Genomic DNA, 21129 nt, shown 5'->3' with positions numbered 1-21129 from the left:
ACTATGTCGTAGCACGTTGCCAGGCGCTACTCGAACTCTGGGAGGCGGATCTTAGGACGGGCCGACGTGGGGAGGGGCCCAGGGTCCGGGAGGCAGGGCTGAGTCCGGGCTGCGGGCTGCGCTCAGGAGGCGGGCCCTGGGCGGCGGAGCTTAGGGAAGGTCCGGTGTCGGGAGGGACCAAGGGACTGGGAGGCGGATCGGGGCTGGGCTCAGGGGCCAAGAGGGAGCTGGGCTTGGGGCGGGGCCGAGACGGAGCGAGGGGTCCAGGGTGTGAGAAACGGGGAGGGGCTTGAGGAGGGGATTGGAGTGTGGCTCAAGTTCGGGAGGCGTTACCTGCGGAGGGTTTGAGGCAGGCCCAGGAGCGAGCCCACGGTCTGCTGACGCGGGGCCAGCGGCGGGCCCCAGGATCCGGAGCTTCGGGCGGGGTTGAGTCCAGGTTTGGGGCCCAGGAGGTGGGGCCGGTTATGGCGAGGGTCCCTGGGACCGTCGGATCAGGCCTTGGGCCAACGTAGGCACTCTCGCAGTTCCTCCGCCTTCAGGAAGGTCTTTTTGGCAGGGGCCTTACGGGTGCGCGCTTCGGTCCTGGAGGCGTTAGCCTCCTCTCCATCAGCGCCACCTGTCTGGGGCCCGATAGGAGGGAGCTTTCCCTCTGTCCCCCAGCCTTTGGACTGTCACCAAACAAGCCATCCGTTCACCATATACTTATTAAGCGCCTACCATGTCTCTGGCAAGGGAGGTGTAACAGTGAGAAAAACTAGGTATGGTCCAGGCCCTCCAGGGGCTCAGGGGCTCAGGGGCTCGTGGAAGAAGTGGACATTGAAGTACTTACCACACAAATGAGCATGAAAGTACAATAGCTATATCTGCCACGAAGGCGAGCAGACAGAGCTAGCAGGGCTTCCAGGAGGAGTTTTGATCTTGCAGGGACAGGAAGGAGGAGTTAGCTCCTGGGGGGCGGGATTGGGGGTGGTTGTGATATAGACGTGGGGACACAGTGGAAAACAACAAAAATATAATTATTTTAGTTCAAAGTTATTGTGTCTTCAGTTGAAAGGCAGGACAGTTAGCAACACAGTTCAGATTTCAGTACTGCCCCTGAAATCTGAATTGCGTTCAAAGTCTAAAATGTTTACCTTAGCAAATCTCTCATAAAACTCCATTTGGAAGAGTCCCGAGAGCTAATTTGTTAAGTATACTTGCAGAAGGTAGATGAGGAGACAGATTAAATCTTATTACCTCTTTCAGATGAGAGGCACTTGAGCCCTGCTCAGCCGTGAGAATAAGAGGGGTAATTAATTCTAATTGAATACACTTGTTCTCTCACAGCTGTTGTTCCCCACCAGAACCAAATGAGCGCAAGATCTGACAAAGAAAAAAAAAGGTTCGTCTTTTATTCCGCCAAACACTTTCATTTAAATCAAGAGGGTGGGATGTGGTTATTGCTGTGTTTTTAGACAGAATCAACAGTTTCTGGGTCTGAGATATTGCATACACCCTCTCAGTCCCTGTATCCTGAGATGGAGTCACCTGAGAATCCACAGCAAGTCCTAACCAGGGATGGGTCTGGGTGGTTAAGGAAGGTTGGCTTCAGAACTGGGCCAGGGGCACTGCTTTGCTTTTGCTGTTTTAATCAGCTCTCTGCCCGCAGGAGACAAGGAAAACCAACGGGAACAGGTTAGTTACACTCATAAATCCTGGGCTTATTTTATTAACTCACATAATAGCTATTAATTGCCTTTCCTCCAAGGAGCAAAAGGACATATACGGTCAATGCTATAATAAGTAACACTGTATTATGTTATACAAAAATATTAATAAATCTAGGTTTGTTCAGTCTTTCCTGATTCCATAGATTGGAAGCGGATTGAGGAAGGACCCTAGCGGACCACAGAGCTGAGCCATGCACACAGAAGGAATCTTTTCTTCTTCTTTTTTTTTTTTTGAGACGGAGTTTCACTCTCTTGTTGCCCAGGCTGGAGTGCAATGGCGCGATCTCGGCTCACTGCAACCTCCACCTCCCGGGTTCAAGCAATTCTCCTGCCTCAGCCTCCCAAGTAGCTGGGATTACAGGCGTGAGCCACCATGCCGGGCCATTTTTGTATTTTTAGTGGAGACAGGGTTTGAACACGTTGGCCAGGCTGGTCTCAAATACCTGACCTCAGGTGATCCGCCCGCCTCTGCCTCCCAAAGTGCTGGGATTACAGGCGTGAACCACCACGCCCGGCCAGAAGAAATCTTTATCTTGGTGTGCGGGCTCGGATGAGGGCCAAATGTCATCTATCTTGGATCTGAATCTGGAAGGATCAAGGCACTGAAGGGATTTTTTTGTTTCAGAGAGTCTCCCTCTGTTGCCAGGCTGGAGTGCAGTGGCATGATCTCGGCTCCTGCAACTTCTGCCTCCCAGGCTCAAGTGATTCTCCTGCCTCAACCTCCCGAGTAGCTGGGACTACAGGCATGCGTCACCACGCCCAGCTAATTTTTGTATTTTTAGTAGAGACAGGGTTTCACCATGTTGGCCAGGAGTGTCTCAATCTCTTGACCTCATGATCCATCTGCCTTGGCCTCCCAAAGGGCTGGGATTACAGGCGTGAGCCACCATGCCCAGCCTCACTGAAGGGATTTTTTTAATGTCACGTGGCTCTCACAGGTGCAGTGTGTTCGGGTGCAAGTGAAGATTAGGACTGATGCTTAAAACCAAACGTAAAGTTCCAGGTGGTGTTACTATGGGGAAGAGCATTAGGACAATCTGAGTGGTTTCAGTTGCAAGAGTGTGCGTATACATGCAAGAACTACAGTCAAGATTCATCTTCTGGCTTTGAGGGTCTCTTTAATAACAGTAATAACAACCTAAGGCAGTTTAACAGTATGGAATGGTTGCCTTTTAGAAATTAAGCTATGGGCATGGAAGTTCAATCAGTACATTGAAGTTTTTCCTTTATCTCTCCTATGGTTAATGGTTTCTGCAGAAAAGGACCAATTGATTTCTTTCTAAAACGTTGCTTCAGGATGTAGAGACCTTTATAGGTCATGTTTCAACTTACAGAAAATTTTACAGTTCAAATATAAATTACGTTCAATGTGGACTTTGTAATAGAATTTAAGGTTAAGTAAAGTTTCCGCTTTCCTTAGGCTGTTTGCAGTGCCCAGCAGGCCCCATGATATTGAGATGGAAGTTATGTTAAAGGAGGAGATTGGTCAGGGATGGGCAGAATAAGGAATATGGGCAGCTCAGGCTAATGATACAATGATTGAGGTGTAGAAAGAGGGCCAGGCACGGGATAACGCCTGTAATCTCAGTGCTTTGGGAGGCCAAGGCAAGAGGATCACTTGAGGTCAGGAAAGCAGCCTGGTCAACAGAGTGAGACCTAATCTGTACAAAAAAAAAAAATAGTTGGGCATGGTGGTGTGCTCCTGTGGTCTCAGCCACTTGGAAGGCTGAGGTCAGGGGATCCCTTGAGCCCAGGAGTTTGAGGCTGCAGTGAGCTATAATGACATAACTGTGCTCCAGCCTGGGTGATAGGGTGAGGCCCTGACTCAAAAACAATTGAGTCAGGGAAAAAATTGGAAATCTTAATCCTCCGTAGCCAGGAATGTGACCTTATTTGGAAATAGGGTATTTGTAGATGTAATCAAGTAATGATGAGTCATACTGGATTGGGGGCTGCTGGTGAGGAGGCAGATGCAATGACTGGTGTCCTTATAAAAGGAGAGAATGAGGGCTGGGCATGGTGGCTCATGCCTGTAATCTCAGCACATTTTGGGAGGGTGAGGTGGGCGGATCACTTGAGGTCAGGAGTTCGAGACCAGCTTGGCCAACATGGTGAAACTCCATCTCTACTAACAACACAAAATTAGCACTGCGTGGTGGCGGGTGCCTGTAATCCCAGCTACTCAGGAGGCTGAGGTGGGAGAATCACCAGAACCTAGGAGGCGGAGGTTGCAGTGAGCCAAGATTGTGCCACTGCACTTCAGACTGGGTGACAGAGGGAAACTCCATCTCAAAAAAATAAAATAAGAGAGGAGAATGTCAGGTGAAGACAGAGACACAGGGAGATGGCAGCCATGTCATGAGGGAGGAGAGATTGGAGCGATGCATCTACAAGGAACACCAAGCATTGCCAGCGGCCAACAGAAGCCAGAAGAGGCAAGGCAGTATTCTGTCTTACATGTTTCAGAGGAAGCGAAGCCCGGCCGACACCTTGATTTTGGGCTTCTAGCATCCAGGCCTGCGAGGCAATACATTTCTGTTGTTTTCAGCCACATGCAGGGCCCTCGTTGTTATGGTTTTTTTTTTTTTTTTTTTTTTTTGGAGTTGGAGTTTCACTCTTGTGCCCCAGGCCGGAGTACAGTGGCACAACCTCCGCTCTCTGCAACCTCCTCCTCCCAGGTTCAAGCTATTCTCCTGCCTCAGCCTTCTGAGTAGCGGGATGACAGGCATGCGCCACCTTGTCCAGCTAATTTTTGTATTTTTAGTAGAGATGGGGTTTCACCATGTTGGCCGGGCTGGTCTCAAAATCCTGACCTCAAGTGATCCGCCTGCCTCAGCCTCCCAAAGTGCTGGGATTACAGGCATGAGCCACCGTGCCCGGTCTTGTGGTTTTTTTTTAGACAAGATCCCGCTGTGTCATCCAGGCTAGAGTGCAGTGGTACAATCTCAGCTCCTGCAGCCTTGACCTCCCTCGGCTCAAGTAATTTTCCCATCTCAGCCTCCAAGTAGCTGGGACTACACACTTGGCTAATTTTTGTATTTTCTGTAGAGATGGGGTCTTGCTATGTGGCCCAGGCTGGTCTCAAACTCCTTGGGCTCAAGCCATCTGCCTGCCTTGGCCTCCCAAAGTGCTAGGATTACAGGCATGAGCCACTATCCCTGGCCACCCTTGTTAAAAAATAAAGAATTTCAAGATGGTGATGGCAGATTATTAAACCACAGTGGGGACTCTTCTGTGTCCCTGTGGGACTGTCCAGGTTGCAAGCCCATGAAGCCGGCCCTGGCTGCTGGGTTCTTGGAGTGCTGGACCTCCCGTGGCATGTGGCAAGGAGTTGTCATGGGTTATCAAGACATATGATGATCAACTACGGGAGACCCAAAGACCACTCAGTCCTTTTTCCATCGAATTGCTGTGTATGTCACACTAGCAACAAACAGAACCGCAAGAGCTCCTGTGACAATGCTGAGCCCGATCACTGCGCCTTGCAGAGCAGATGCCCTCTGCACCTCCGCTCCTGTTAAGAAACCAGAGGGTTTTTAATTGTCTGATTATTAAGAGGCTGTTCTGGCTGCTCCTGTTTCCCTGGGAAGTTTCCCATCTAGCCGCTAGTGAGTATTAATTATGGAAATGAAGTGTACATTTAACCCAAGAAAATGCTCACTCTAGAGAAATCTCATAGGGGAAGTCGTTGAAGAAAGCCGATTTACTAAATGACCTCTTCGCCAAATGACTCATATGCCTAATGACCACTTTGCCAAATGATCAATTTGCTTAAAGCCAATTCGCTGAAAATCTGTGGGATGTCCTGCTTATCAGTAACTGACAGTCAGATGCAGCTTATCCCAGGCTCCCAGTGGGATGTGGGACAGGGGAGGGGCTACAAAATAGTTGTAGCAAAACTCCAAAACTTAAAAAGAAGAAAAATCCTCCATAATTTGGTGAATTGGTCATTCATTTAATTAGTTTTCTACAAAAGGAACTGCTTTCTGTATCTTCACAAGGAGATCATGGGCAGTGGCTTACAAGAAGAGAAAGGATGTATATCACCCCTGCCCTCCCTTCTTTTCCTTTTTTTTTTTTTTAAGGCAGGAATCGGAGTGCCGTAGTACAATCACAGCTCACTGCAGCCTCAAACTCCTGGGTTCCAGCGATCCTCCCGCCTCAGCCTCCCCAGTAGCTGGGGCTACAGACATGTGACACTACATCCAGCTAATTTATTGTAGAGACAGGGTCTCACTATGTTGCCCAGGCTGGTCTCAAGCTCCTGGCCCCAAGTGATCCTCCTACCTCGTCCTCCCAAAGTCCCAAGTATGAACCACGGTGCCCAGGTGGTTCATTACACGCTCCTTTTTGCATGTAATTGCTTTAAGCGCTCGTTAGATCACTGGACAGTATCCAAGTCTCTCCTGGCAAAAGGAAAGATAGCCAGTGTTTGTAAACAACCCACAAAAGAAGGCAACAACAAATTCTGAGATGATTTTATTCTTCGTTTGTATTACCCAGATTGAAGGGGTTTGAAGTCTTGAGAATTTGCAATCTCGTTTCAGACTCTCCCCTCTCCTTTTTTCAGCATCGAGTGAACAGCAGGGTTTTGCTTCTCCCCTATGAAGAGATTTCTGTGCTATTGAAGGAGGGCAGATTTCCGTATCTGGAAGGGGCATCTTGGGGGCAGTCTGTACACAGTGATTTCCTTAGGACCGGAAGGATTACAGCCCGACTTTCTCTATAGAGCAACTTCCCTTTGCCTAAAAGGCACTATGTCAAATGTTACCAGCAGGTCGAGGGATTCCCTACCTCGCGTGCTATCTGTTTGGAGCTGTTGGAATCTTGTTCCTGGGGCTCCAAAGCTGCTGGGAAACAGGATTGTTCTGCTTGAATTCCCTCCTCCCCACCATGAGACCACTTTTTGATTCTTTTCTATCTCAGGACAGAGCAGACTCTGCTGACAGTTTTCTGGCAGCTGTTTTTGTGTCTCACCTGGCTGCTGGTCGTAAGAGCTCATAAGCATTTCCTGGGTGACTGCCAGGGAGCCGTTGTGGGTTTGGGGGTGACTCCCAGGAGCTTACACACGAATGGGTAGATGTGGATGCTGTTAAAAGGCTCGGCCAGGCGATTCCTCTTGAAATCTGGCCCGAAATCTCTGAATATGGTCTTCATATCCATGAGGACATTATCAAAGCCATGGCTGCCTTTGTTGAAACACATTATAATTCTCTGAAAAATAATAACAATAAAAAAGCCATTTTAGATTCCAATCCGCTGAAAGAAAACTGTCCCTTAGTTAATGTCATGCTTGTTGGATCCATGAAGTCTTTGAGAATTTAAACTACAAGGACACTGCTCTCTGTGGTGGTGGAGAGAATACCAAGGATTTAAAGGTCTTTAAGAAAGAGAACGTAGAAAGCGTACCCATTGGAAACAGCAAGATGATGATAATAGTACTGACAGTAATAATAAGCTCAAATATATGGAGCTTACTATGTATCATGAATTGTTCTGAATGCTTCATAAATATACGTTCCCTCCTTTACCCTCATGGCAGCCCAGTAAAGGCGCCATTCCCCATTTTACAGCTGGGGAAACTGAGTTACAGAGCTTGTCTGCACTGAATCAACAGGAGCAAATGCTAGATCAGGTAATTGAACCCAAGCAATCCGGTTCCAGAGCCAAATAGATGTATTTTTTATGGTATAAATACACATACATACATTTTTAGGGGAAGGGTGGGGGTAGGATGGGATGAGGATTCTGGGTAATTGCTTGATAAATGCCAAAAACCTTTCTTGTCTCTCCCTCTTTTCAAATGATAAAGAAATGTCAATTGCAACACTTTTTTTTTTTTTTGAGACAAGGTCTAGCTGGAGTACAGTGATGCAGTCGTAGCCCACTGCAGCCTCAAATTCCTGGGCTCAAGCAATCCACCCACATCAGCTTCCCAAGTAGTTGGGACAACAGGCCCACACTACTATGCCCAGCTAATTATTTTAATTTTTGTAGAGATGGCAGGTGGCGGTGAGGGGCGGGCTGTTTTGCTATGTTGCCCAGGCTGGTCTCAAACTCAACCTCAAGTGAACCTCCTGCCTCAGCCCCACAAAGCTCTGGAATTATAGGCATGAGCCACTGTGGCTGGCTACAATACTATTTATTTATATTTTAGACCAACAGATATTCTAGCATATAAGAAATGTGATGCTCTCTGTACATTGAAGAGTTGGTCTAATATTTGTCCTGGTGGATACAGAAATTGCCTGTCTGCTCCGCTCTGGTTGAAGAAACCAGTCCGACTGTCTCTGAGGCTATGGAGTGGTCCATCAAGAATGAAAGCCCTCAGCCGGCACGTTGGCTCACACCTGTAATACCAGCGCATTGGGAGGCTGAGGCAGGTGGATCACTTGAAGTCACGAGTTCGACACCAGCATGGCGTACATGGTGAAACCCTGTCTCTACAGAAAATAGAAAAATTAGCTGGGCCTAGTGACGTGTGCCTGTAATCCCAGCTACTGAGGAGGCTGAGGCAGGAGAATCACTTGATCCTGGGAGGCAGAGGTTGCAGTGGGGAGCTGAGATCACACCACTGCATTCCAGCCTGGGTGACAGAGTGAGACTTTCTTAAAAAAAAAAAAAAAAAAAAGAATGTCCTCATGATGGCCTCAAGCACATTGGTCCCTGAAGAGAGTCAAGGAAGGCCCACTTTACTCTGCACTGCAAAGCAGGCAGGTGGACAGGATGAGAAGTGGATTCAATGAGAGGCATTGACTCAAAGGATTTTCTGCCTAATGATCGGTTCAGCAGAAGATTAAACTGAGCACAGCATCCTGTTCCCTCAAACTATCTGGTTGGTCAGTGGGGAATGTTCTTGTCTCATTAAATGTCCTCATGCTACTGTCAAGATATCCTGTTACAAAACATCATAAACCAGGTTTACAAATAGGCCAGGTGACTGCGGAATTTCTCCTTGGCAAGGCCTTAGCTATGGGCGTGCTATTGGTGTGCAGTAATCACAGTGTTCCGGGCCACTTGAGGGATAAAATATACCTTAGGTGATAAACCATTGTATTTTAATGTGAATATTTCCACCAACATTAAACAGTAACCCCATGAGTTTTCTCATACCTGTTACACTCTGGAGTTGCAACAAGCTAACATGAAGCAAGTTGCAAACAGAATTATCGCATTTGGCCCCTATTCACAGCAAGGGTTCTTCAAGCTGTACCTGGGGCAGTCTTCCCTCACATGAGGTTTATAGCATCATTTATTTAATTATTTATTTTTTGAGATGGAGTTTCTCTCTGTCGCCCAGGCTGGAGTGCAATGGTGCGATCTTGGCTCACTGCAACCTCCGCCCCCCCCGGGGTTCAAGCGATTCTCCTGCCTCAGCCTCCTGAGTAGCTGGGATTATAGGCACCCACTACCACGCCTGGCTAATTTTTATATTTTTAGTAGAGACGGGGTTTCATCATGTTGACCGGGCTGGTCTCAAACTCATGACCTCAGGTGATCCACCCGCCTCAGCCTCCCAAAGTGTTGGGATTACTGGTGTGAGCCACAGCGCCCGGCTATAGCATCGTTTAAACTTTGTTTCTGCCATGAATTGTTAGTTGGTAGTTAACAAAAAATAGACCACCTCATTTATGTCTCACGGTTAGCACTGGTTTTTGTGTTTTCTTTAGGCTCGTTTTTTAATTGTTTTTAAAATTGTGAAACAGGGTCTTGTTCTGTTGCTGACGGCAGAGTGCAGTGACACAATCTTGGCTCGCTGCAGCCTCAACTTCCTGGGCTCAAGCAATCCTCCCCCTTTAGCCTCCTGAGTAGCTGGGACTACAAACACGAGCCACCACCGCTGGCTAATTTTTAATTTTTTTTTTGAAATGGAGTTTCACTCTGTCACCCAGCAGGTTGGAGTGCAGTGGCGTAATCTCGGCTCACTGCAAGCTCCACCTCTCGGGTTCAAGAGATTCTCCTGCCTCAGCCTCGGCACCCACCACCATGCCTGGCTAATTTTTAAAAAATATTTTTAGTAGCGACAGGGTTTCACCATGTTGGCCAGTCTGGTCTTGAACTCCTGACCTCAAGTGAACCACCTGCCTCGGCCTCCCAAAGTGCTGGGATTACAGGCATGAGCCACCGCGCCAAGCCTAATTTTTAAATTTTTTGTAAAGACCAGGTTTTGCCATATTGTCTAGGCTGGTCTTGAACTCTTGGGCTCAAGTGATCCTCCTGCCTTGGCTTCTCAAAGTGCTGGGATTACAGGCATGGCCCTTATGCCTGGCCCTTAAAGCTGCTTTTTAATAACAGCCTTACTGAAAGATAGTTCACATACCATACAATTTACCCATTTCAAGTGTACAATTTGGCCGGGCATGGTGGCTCACACTTGTAATCCCAGCACTTTGGGAGGCTGAGGTGGGAGGATCGCTTGAACCCAAGAGTTTGAGATGAGCCCGAGCAACATGGCAAAACCCTGTCTCAACCAAAAATACAAAAAAATTAGCTGGGCATGGTGGGTGTGTCTGCAGTCCCAGCTACTGAGGAGGCTGAAGTGGGAGGATGGTTTGAGCCCGGGAGGTGGAGGGTGCAGTGAGTTGAGATTGCACCACTGCCCTCCATCCTCGGCAACAGAGCCAGACCCTGTCTCTAAATAAATAAATAAAGTGTGTAATTCAGTGGTTTTTAATATATTCACAGAGTTGTGCAGCCATCACCACCATCAGTTTTAGAGATTTTAATTACCCGAGGAGAAACCCTGTATCTATTAGCAGTCACCCTTTATTTCCCCCTGACTACCCCCACCCCTGGCTCCTGGCAACCATTAATCTACCTTGTTTCTTTGGATTTTCATATTCTGGGCATACATATGTATATGTGTGTGTGTGTATATATATATATATATATAATCAGCTACTATTTGTCTGGCTTCTTTCACGTAGCCTAATGGTTTCAAAGTGTATCCAGGTTGTAGCATGAATCAGCCCTTCATTCCATATTTTGGCTGATTAATGTTCCATCACACGGGTAGACTGTACTTGTTTGCCCATTCATCTGTTGTTGATAGGCGTTTGTGTTGTTGCCACCTTTTGACAATTATGAATAATTTTGCTACGAGTATCTGTGTCTTTGTATGAACAGGCTTGCGTATTTTTTGATATGGGCAAATGAGAACTAGTGGCGGGAGGCCTTTGTGGTGAATTTTTTGGTGATCTTTGTGTACTCTGTATAATGATCATCCACGCAGGCTTGGGGGCATCACTTAACCTTACATTTCTTTCTTTTTTTTAAGATAGGATCTCTCTCTCTCTGCCCCCCAGGCCAGAGCGCAATTGATGCAGGGCAGGGGAGCCCCCCAGTGGAGCATAGTGTGTCCAGAACTGGTGGGTTCTTGGTCTCACTGACTTCAAGAATGAAGCCACGGACCCTCGCGGTGAGCGTCACAGTTCTTAAAGGCAGTGCGTCCGGAGTTTTTTCCTTCTGATGCTCGGATGTGTTCAGAGTTTCTTCCTTCTGGTGGGTTCCTGGTCTCGCTGGCTTCAGGAGTGAAGCTGCAGACCTTCAAGGTGAGTGTTACAGCTCACAAAGGCAGTGTGGACCCAAAGAGTCAGCAGCAGCAAGATTTATTGCAAAGAGCAAAAGAACAAAGCTTCCACAGTGTGGAAAGGGACCCCAGTGGGTTGCCACTGCTGGCTTGGGCAGCTTGCTTTTATTCTCTTATCTGGCCCCACCCACATCCTGCTGATTGGTCCATTTTACAGAGAGCTGATTGGTCTGTTTTACAGAGAGCTGATTAGTCCATTTTGACAGGGTGCTGATTGGTGTGTTTACAATCCCTGAGATAGACACAAAAGTTCTCCAAGTCCCTACTAGATTAGCTAGATAGAGAGTGTCCATTGGTACACTCACAAACCCTGAGCTAGACACAGGGTGCTGATTGGTGTGTTTACAAACCTTGAGCTAGATACAGAGTGCCGATTGGTGTATTTACAATCCCTTAGCTAGACATAAAGGTTCTCCAAGTCCCCACCAGACTCAGGAGCCCAGCTGGCTTCACCAAGTGGATCCCGCACCGGGGCCACAAGTGGAGCTACCTGCCAGTCCCGCGCCCAGCGCCGGCACTCCTCAGCCCTTGGGTGGTCGATGGGACTGGGCACTGTGGAGCAGGGGGTGGTGCTCACTGGGGAGGCTCGGGCCACGCAGGATCCCACAGTGGGTGGTGGGGAGGCTCAGGCATGGTGGGCTGCATGTCCCAAGCCCTGCCCTGCGGAGAGGCAGCTAAGGCCTGGTGAGAAATTGAGCACAGCAGCTGCTGGCCCAGGTGCTAAGCCCCTCACTGCCCAGGGCCGGCGGGACTGGTTGGCCGCTCCGAGTGTGGGGCCTGCCGAGCCCATGCCCACCCGGCACTCGCGCTGGCCCGCAAGCGCCACGCCCAGCCCCGGTTCCCGCCCACGCCTCTCCCTCTACACCTCCCCACAAGCTGAGGGAGTCGGCTCCAGCCTCAGCCATCCCAGGAAGGGGATCCCACAGTACAGCGGTGGGCTGAAGGGCTCCTCAAGTGCTGCCAAATTGGAAGCCCAGGCAGAGGAGACACCGAGAGTGAGCTCCAGGGCTGCCAGAACGCTGTCACCTCTCAATAGCACATGAGGGTTCTTGCCTTTGCCCAGGAAAGAATTCAAGGGCAAGCTGGAGGTATAGAAGAAAACAGCTTTATTGAAGAGGCAGCGTTACAGCCCTGTGACTGCTCCTGTAGGGCAGGGCTACCCTGGAGGTGGAGAGTAGTGGCAGAGAGTTTGCAGTCACATTTATACCCACTTTTAATTGCATGCAGGTTAAAGGGCAGTTTATGCAGGAATTTCTAGAAAATGGGTAGTAACTTTTGAGTCATTGGGTCATTGCCATGGAAAGGGGCAGTAACTCCCGGGTGTTGCCATGGCAATAGTAAACTCACATGGCACACTGGTGAGCATGTCTGATGGAAAGCTGCTTCTGTCCCAGCCCTGTTTTAGCTAGTCCTCAATTTGGTCTGGTGTCCAAGCCCTGCCTATGGAGTCAAGTCCTGCCTCCTATCTCACAGTGGCGTGATCATGGCTCACTGCAGCCTCAACACCCCCGGGCTCAAGCAATTCTCCCAACTCAGCCTCCTGAGTTGCTGGGACCACAGGCACATGCCACTGTGCCCAGCTATGTTTTTTTGCATTTTTTGTAGAGATGGTGTTTCACTGTGTTGCCTAGGCTGGTCTCAAACTCCTGGGCTCAAGCAATCTACCTACGTTAGCCTTCTAAAGTGCTGGGATTACAGGTGTGAGCCACTGCACCCAGCCCAACCTTCCATTTTTAATCTCAAGTCACTTCTCTCTAGGTTTTGATTTCTTCTTTAAAATGGTGGAACTAAGAACATCTATTTTATAGGGTTGTTGGGAAGACAAAAATGAAAGAACTGCTATTCAATGTTTAGTGAAGCACTATGCACAATTTTGAATAATGAAGTTGGTGTTTATTTTTTATTATTTGTTTATTTCTTAGAGACGGGGTCTTGCTCTGTTGCTCAAGCTGGAGTGCAGTGGTGCAATCACAGCTTACTGCAGCCTTGACCTCCTGGGCTCAAGAAATCCTGCCACCTCAGCCTCCTGAGTAGCTGGGACTACAGGCATGCATCGCCATGTCTGGCTATTTATTTGTTTGTTTGTTTTTTGTAGAGATGGGATCTCCTTATGTTGCCCGGGCTGGTCTTGAACTCCTCGCCTTAAGCAATCCTCCTGTCTTGGCCTCCCAAAGCACTGAGATTACAGGTGTGAACCGCCATGGCCAGCCTTCTTTTTATTTTTAAATCAGCCTTGTCAAGTTGAATTGGTCATTAATCTTGTATAATGGTAATTTGGGGCAGCATTGGTTGGGCGGGGGGTGGGGAACATTTAGGACCCTGTGGGCTACAACTCGTAGTGTGTGCACTTATTTTATTTTATTTTGTTTTTTTTTTGTTTTATTATATTTTTTTGAGACAGGGTCTCACTCTGTTGCCCAGACTGGAGTGCAGTAGCATGATCTTGGCTTACTGCAACTTCTGCCTCCCAGGTTCAAGCGATTCTCCTGCCTCAGCCTCCAGAGTAGCTGGAACTACAGATGCATGCCACCACGCCTGGCTAAGTTTTGTATTTTTAGTAGAGATGGGGTTTCACCATGTTGGCCAGGCTGGTCTCAAACTCCTGACCTCAGGTGATACCCACCGTGCCTGGCTGTGCACTTATGTTTGATTTTTGCAGAACCACCCTTCCCTAATGGTTGTCTCCTAGTTCTAAAGTGACTTTATTCATTTTAGAATGAACTTACCCCACTAATACTGTAACCGCAGTTGGCATACATCACGATTGGCAGAACTTGGTCATGTTTAGCGAGATGGAAGTGTTCTGGAAACTCCTTCTTGTAGACGTGGAGGTCAGGGTGCACATTCTTCAGTGCCTGGTAAAGGGCTTCCTCTTTCCCCAATTTGGTTAGGGGCATCCCAAAGCCACCATAGCCCACAACATCAAACTTGACGCAGTCCCTGAACTTGATGTAGTTGGACAAGGGATCTGGTTGACATTGAGTCTCTTCTTCATGGTGGTCATCCCATGGTCTCATGTGATGATGACGCTGAGGTGCTCTGCAGGCTGTGCTTCTCAGTGGCTCCCACCAGATACCCGATGGTCCTGTCGATTTGCTGAATCATCAACTTCCTGTTCTCTGCCTCTGGCCCGAATCGATGTCCCGTGTTATCTGGCTCTCTGTAGTACAGTGTCACAAAGTCAAAGTCTTCCTTGGTGAACCAGTTCATGACGGTATCGATGTTCTCCCTCCGCTCTGTCTCGTTGCTGTTCGGGTGAGTGTAGGACTCCACCAGGGACCGCTTGACAGCCTCACCCTCATATTTAGCACCTCCCCTGGAATAGTGGGATGATGCCGTTTTGTTCCCCTGCAAGTACAAGAAGAAAATTCCATCAGGGCCATTTCTCATACCTTTCTCACAATCAGCAAAGCTCGAGTTGTCTACATCTGTGCCCCAGTCCAAAGACGTAGAAAATATGTGGTCTTTGGAGTCAGACAGGGTGGAGTTAGATTCTGGCCTTCCCCAGGATCTCATAGCATCTACAACACTGTTAGTTACAAGATGTGCTATTATTTTATGGGCTACTAAGCAGAAAAATGCTGCCAATGAGACCGTGACATTCCAGTGATTGTAAGGTGTATTCCAACTTCAGAGATGGCAAAATGAAAAATGATTCCTTAGAATAGAGGGAGACGGTAATTTCTGAGTTGGTGGTGGTGAATCCGTGCATGTGTGTTTTTTATATATATACACACATATATATACACACACATATACATGTATAGATATGTGTATATATAGACATACCTATATACATACACATATATATGTGTGTATATATAGTGGTGCAGTGGTACAATCATAGCTCATTGCACCCTTGGGCTTAAGCAATCCTCCCACCTCAGCCTCTTGAGTAGCTGGGGCCACAGGCATGTACCACCATACCTATTTTTTTTTTTTTTTTTTTTGAGACACGGTGTCACTCTCTCACCTAGGCTGGAGTGCAGTGGCACGATCTCAGCTCGCTGCAACTTCTGACTCCTGGGTTCAAGCAATTCTCTTGCCTCAGCCTCCCAAGTAGCTGGGATTATGGACACGTGCCACTATGCCCAGCTAAGTTTTGTATTTTTAGTTGAGATAGAGTTTTGTCGTGTTGGCCAGGCTGGTTTCGAACCCCTGGGCTGAAGTGATCCACCTGCCTTGGCCTCCCAAAGTGCTGGGATTACATGTGTGAGCCACCGCGCCTAGCCCTAATTTTTTTTTTTTTTTTTTTTTTTTTTTTTTTAGTGTTTGTAGAGATGAGGTCTCGCTAATTTGCCCAGGCTGGTCCTGAACTCCTGGGTTCAAGTAATTCTGCCTCAGCCTCTCAAAGTGCTGGGATTACAGGTGTGAGACACCGCTCCTGGCTGGTGGCGAGTTTTAACATTTTCCAGTGTCTCAGTGTTTCTACCTGTAGAATGCCAAAAAGTAGATGGCATCTTTGCGAGGATTAAGCCAACTAGCTTTTTTTTTTTTTTTTTGAGACAGAATTTCTCTCTTGTCACCCAAGCTGGAGTGCAATGGCGTGATCTTGGCTCACTGCAACCTCTGCCTCCTGGATTCAAGTGATTCTCCTGCCTCAGCCTCACAAGTAGCTGGGATTACAAAGCCAGCTAGCTTTAAGATACAGTGTTGGGTATCACGTTTTGGCACAAAGCAGGCAATCTTTTCTTTGACCCCAGGTGGGACTAAGCCACCACAAGCCTTCCCTGGTGTGTGCAGTGGGTGATGAATGCTTGCCTGCTCAGCACCCAGTACACGGTGGGCTGGGTCACATTACTCTGACTCCCCCTTAAGCTTCAGTCCATGCCTGGTTCTAGATGTATTGACTCAACTCTAGGATCCAGAGGTGGGATGTGGCTCTGGCCTGGCCAGAGGACAGAGGATGCTGCATGCCATGGCTACAGCAACTGGTTCAGTTTGGGCTCATGTCCTAGTCAGAGCCAATGAGATGTAATCTTGGGATATCTGCTGGGCTGTTGGGAAGGGGACAGGCTGCCCTGTTCATCCCCATTCCTGATGCTGAGGGATCTGAGAAAATCACTTGTAAAATTTGGGGGTGTTTGGAAGAAGGGGAGTCTGATGTCTCCTTTTCTCTACAGACATCTGATCAGCTACAGGGCTTGACTGACCTACCCAGAGGCAGAATGATATGGTGGTTAAAAGTATGCTCTGGGCCAAGATCTTGCCACTGCACTCCAGCCTGGGTGACAGAGTGAGACTCCGTCTCAAAAAAAAAAAAGTGTGCTCTGGGCTGGGCGCGGGGGCTTACGACTGTAATCCCAGCACTTTGGGAGGCTGAGGCAGGAGGATCGCTTGAAGTCAGGAGTTTGGGATCAGATCCTATCTCTAGAAAAATGATTTTTAAAAATTAGCTGGGTTGGTGGTGAATGCCTGTAGTCCCAGCTACTCGGGAGGCTGAGGCGGGAAGATTGCTGGAGCCCGAGAGTTCAAGGCTGCAGTGAGCTATGATCAGGCCACTGCACTCCAGTTTGAGGGACAGAGAGAGATCCCATCTCCCTAAAGAACAAAAAAGTGTGCTCTGGGGCCGCACTGCCTGGTTAGATCCTTTGTCCACCACTTAGATGCATGTTATATAAATGCTCCCTCAATTTCCTCGTCTGTAACTTGGGGATGGTAATGCTGCCCCATGAAGTGGTTGTGGGGACTAAATGCACGTGGGCACATTGGTAAGTATTCAACAAGCTTGATTTTTCCTGGAGAGGGAGAAAGAGCATACAGTGAAGTGGCATGGTCAGGTGCATTGGGGCAAGGATTATTTCCTCTGGCTTCTGCCTCCTGGGAGGTACTAAGGATGGATCTGAAATGTGTCTGCAGACCCCGGAGTTGGGGACTGCAGAGGGAAATTGAGATCAGGGACCCCAGTCTGGCAGAAATGGGTGCAGCATGGGGCATTGGGTTCCTTCCATCAGAGGCATGGGGTGTGTTGCAGACAGTCATGAGATGTGGCTGAATCTTGCAAGGGAGCCGCTGTTCTAGGGTTGCTGCTTGAGACAAAGACCACTGTCAGTGGAACCTGGTGACCTTCACCCTTCTGTGTCAGGCTGCAGACAGCAAGAGATGGCAGCAGATTACACCCAACAGGAAAAGGGCCATTGCTATCCCACAGGTTGCCGTAGGAGGGGATGATATCTCTTCCCTCTCCTCCTCCAGCAGTGTCAGCTGGGGAAGAGGTGGGTTGGTGTGCACAAAAGAGTAGACCGCAGACCATGCTGCTTCTCCTCCAGTCTGCTGGGGCCCCAAGAGAGTCTGCAGCCCTTGGCCAGGGACCGGCTGACACAGGAGAACAAAAGATCTCAGGCTGGGATAACATGGTGGTGCAGTTCATCTTCTGGAGCTCCCTGTGAGATCAGACTGGAGCCAGTCTCCAGCTGAGACCACATCTCACTTAGCTCCTTCCCTGCCATATCCTGTTTTCCTTACTGCTATCTCCTGAGAGTCCTGAATGAATTACACGCACTCAATCCGTGCCTCAGGCTCTGTTTTTCGGGAACTTGACCTAAGACAGATATCTTAGTACTAAATACTTTGCAAGGCCTCAGAAGCTCTGCTATCCACAGGCAGGTGAGATATTACCTTCCCTACCACCTGGCAGTCATAGTCTTATGATGCGACTCAGCTTTGTGGAAGTGCTTCTCTAAAGAACTTCCCCCAATTTAAGATGATCTTAATTTGCTTACTTGTTTACTGTCCATTCAGCTGCTCTAAAATGTGAGCTCCAAATCAGGGGCCATGTCTGGTTGGTTACCCATTTCCTGGGACCTAGAACGGGCCTAGCTCAGAGCAGGTGCTCACTATTGATGGAATGCCTGTTGAAAGAATGCGTGAATCTCATCTCCTTTTGTGGGTGAAAAACTCATCCTATTCTCACTCCTGATCAACTTTCTTTCTTTCTTTCTTTCTTTTTTTTTTCCAAAACGGAGCCCTGATCTGTCACCCAGGCTGGAGTGCAATGGTGCAATCTCGGCTCGCTGCAACCTCTGCCTTCTGGATTAAAGCAATTCTCCTGCCTCAGCCTCCCGGGTAGCTGGGATTACAGGTGCACGCCACCACGCCCGGCTAATTTTTTGTATTTTTAATAGAGACAGGGTTTCACCATGTTGGCCAGGCTGGTCTCGAACCCCTGACCTTGTGATCTGCCCGCTTGGCCTCCCAAAGTCCTGGGATTACAAACATGAGCCACCGTACCCAGCCACTCTTGATTAACTTAATGGAAATATTTACAGAGATTCTCTCTCTTCTGGGTTCTAGAGTCTTCTCTGTAACCTCTGCAGGTAATACATTTTCCTTCCTGATAATAGCATTTCTATGGTTGCTTTCACTTTCAAATCCTCTAATACTTATTTATTCCATTTCTGATTGGCATTAGACATAATTCTCAATTTTTAGTGACAGCACTTTTGTTAACTTACATATAAATCGACTTTGCCTTGAAATGTGACATTGACTAGAAGAATGACACTTCTAACATGCTGTAGAACATAGTTTGACTGGCTAATTTATTATTTAGAAGAAGCTAATATTGCCATTATGAGGGACTTAGGTGGCTCTGAAGAACCAGTTGTATTTCTGATGTTTGCAATGTTAAATCACAGATACTGCCAATGTGAAATAGTTTCCGTATGCTGTGTTCTCAGTACACACCTTTTCCAAAGATATCCCAAGCTGTAGTCTTAGGAAACTGTGATTTTTCTTGTTTGGTCTCATAGGAATTTGGGGAGCTATGCGGGATCTCCATAAAATGAGCTCCAGAAAGACACATGTGTGCACATACACACACACACACACATACTCACACATGTACTACACCACAATTGACTCCGTTTATTTGGGACCCATGATTATTTTCAACAAACACTTCTGAGAAATAATCTGAACACTTAACTGGATGCAAAAGAGTGGGTATTTACTATTCTACCCTTTAATTAGCATAATCAGTGTTTCCAGCATCAAAAGCAATTGGAAAATCGCTAGTTTTATTAGGTTCATTATTCTCCCTTAGCGTAGTGTGGCATCAGCGTGGCTATTATTCTTAAATTGGCTCTTTAAAACAAGGGCTGGTGCTTCTTACAGGCAATTCCTAACTCTTGGGTTTTGTAGAGAGTCCAAAACTCTTTAGAACCTATAATTCAAGGAAAGGCTCCACTTTGGTTTTGCATTTTGTCTGGTCTCTTTGGCTGACAGAATTTATGTCACAAGGTGCACATGTTTGGGGGAGGCTCATGGACAGCCCATCATGTTTGTGCTTTGGTAGGAAGTACTTGCCATTAAGGGGAAGGAGTTAGTTACTGATTCTAGGGAACAATTGAGTAGAAAGAGATGGACTCCCTGTGTTTGAAATTCAGAACTCAAGCATGGCTCTAAGTGTTTCCTTGCTTTGCTGTGCTCCAGGGGAGTCCTTGAGCAGAAGGAAGCAAGTTGCCTGAGATTCTTCAAAGCCCCAGCCCTTTTGGAGGTTAGATGGTTATTCTCAGAGCCTTTATGATGCATAATAAAGACCTAGCTTGGACCAATATTAGGATGAGTTATCTTGCTATGAACATTCTTTTAGGTAGAAGTTGCTGGTCTCATCTTGCTCACAATCCTCCAAAGTTTGAAAGTTATTTTCCAGGAGACTTGGCTTGCACTGAGAGCTGCCCTCCCATCCTCTCTCCAAATTTCCTCTTGGGGGTAGCCTAACAAGGTGCTGTCACAGACCCTTGTCAGCCACGATGACCCCACCCAGACCATCCCTCTGCTGTTTCACTCTTTGATAGTCTCTGGAGCTCTCTGGGGAGGGGTGAGACCTGCCGTCTGGTTTGTGTGGTTTGCCCAGGTCTTACAGTCATGGCTGGCTGCCTCTCTCTGAGAACTAGAACTCCTGAACTTGGTGAAATACCTCAGCCATCGATCATGTTGAATTATTGGGGACACTCATTTAAAATCCGAGCCTGTTCCAGGTGGACTCTCTCTCTTTCTGCCCTGACCGTCAGAGAAGCCCTGCTGGACGGTGGAGACACTCGTGGGCTGTGAGCAAGGGATGCAAAGGCTGCCGGGAATCCCATCTTTCCAGCATCATCTGCCAAGGCACATTAGTTCCTGGGTATCTGGATGGGTTCTAGCAGCATTACTGTCATTGAAGGAAAAATTTTAGCCATATTAAAGGTTAATGCAGCAATCTCCACATAGGCTGCCTGGAAGGGAAGCAGGACAAGGTTAGGTTTTCCTTGTGATGGACAGGAGGCAGGCGGCCCTCCCACAGCCCTGCCTGGCAATGCAGATGTGTCCCCAAAAGGCACTGGGGGCCAGCTGGAGTGCTATGCTGAGGCGGACTGACCCGGGCCATGGGTTCATTCTGATGGCAGCGGTTTCCCGCCAGCTCCTTGCAGAGCTGGCAGATGGCCCAGCCCCACAGCCGGAGCCGGGAATGGCAGAACGAGACACAACAATTTGATATCCACTTGCCAGATGAGCCAGGTGTCGTCAGTCGCCTGGCTCTGTGCCCAACCTCTTTTTGCATAAACACTTATGAATTCAGCCAAGAGGAAAAGCACTCTGATTATGAATTGAGCAGAAGGAAACAAAGTTCTGCAGATAAACACCAATGAAACAAAAAACCACGAATAAGAAAAATGATAGAAAAGGAGAACCTTCCCAGAATCCTCCTGCCAGTGAACGGTCACCAGAGCAAGAGCATGGAGGCCCTGGGTTTTGAACTGTGAGACAAGGAAGATGATGAAAACCTCCCTAGCAGCCAGGTAAGCACAAGATTCCTGTGAAATCCAGGTCTAAGTGTTTTGACCACAGAAG

At 48.0% G+C, this 21129-nt stretch overlaps 1 protein-coding gene and 2 long non-coding RNA genes across 3 annotated transcripts in view; 2 read left to right on the top strand and 1 right to left on the bottom strand.

Annotated features, from left to right (window-relative positions):
* The first annotated feature begins 173 nt into the window (after positions 1-173).
* On the top strand, positions 174-8634 carry LOC134758086 (uncharacterized). The gene is made up of 3 exons (XR_010132913.1): positions 174-436; positions 1327-1381; positions 5795-8634. It is a non-coding gene; the product is annotated as an uncharacterized lncRNA (long non-coding RNA).
* The window catches only part of LOC115936312 (translation initiation factor IF-2), a 133567-nt gene continuing 119222 nt past the window's right edge, over positions 6785-21129 (bottom strand). The window contains 2 exon segments of the mRNA XM_055382131.2: positions 6785-6923; positions 14025-14646. Of these exon segments, the coding sequence (XP_055238106.2) occupies positions 14299-14646 (348 nt within the window). The 3' untranslated portion in view covers positions 6785-6923; positions 14025-14298.
* Positions 15784-21129, top strand: part of LOC134758087 (uncharacterized) — a 91533-nt gene continuing 86187 nt past the window's right edge. Inside the window, exon 1 of the long non-coding RNA XR_010132914.1 lies at positions 15784-21077. This is a non-coding gene — a long non-coding RNA (uncharacterized lncRNA). The remainder of the gene's footprint in view (positions 21078-21129) is intronic.

This window comes from Gorilla gorilla, chromosome 2 (genome assembly GCF_029281585.2).
Source record: "Gorilla gorilla gorilla isolate KB3781 chromosome 2, NHGRI_mGorGor1-v2.1_pri, whole genome shotgun sequence".
NCBI classification, from domain to species: Eukaryota; Metazoa; Chordata; class Mammalia; order Primates; family Hominidae; genus Gorilla; species Gorilla gorilla.
This window is presented reverse-complemented; position numbering and strand designations above follow the sequence as displayed.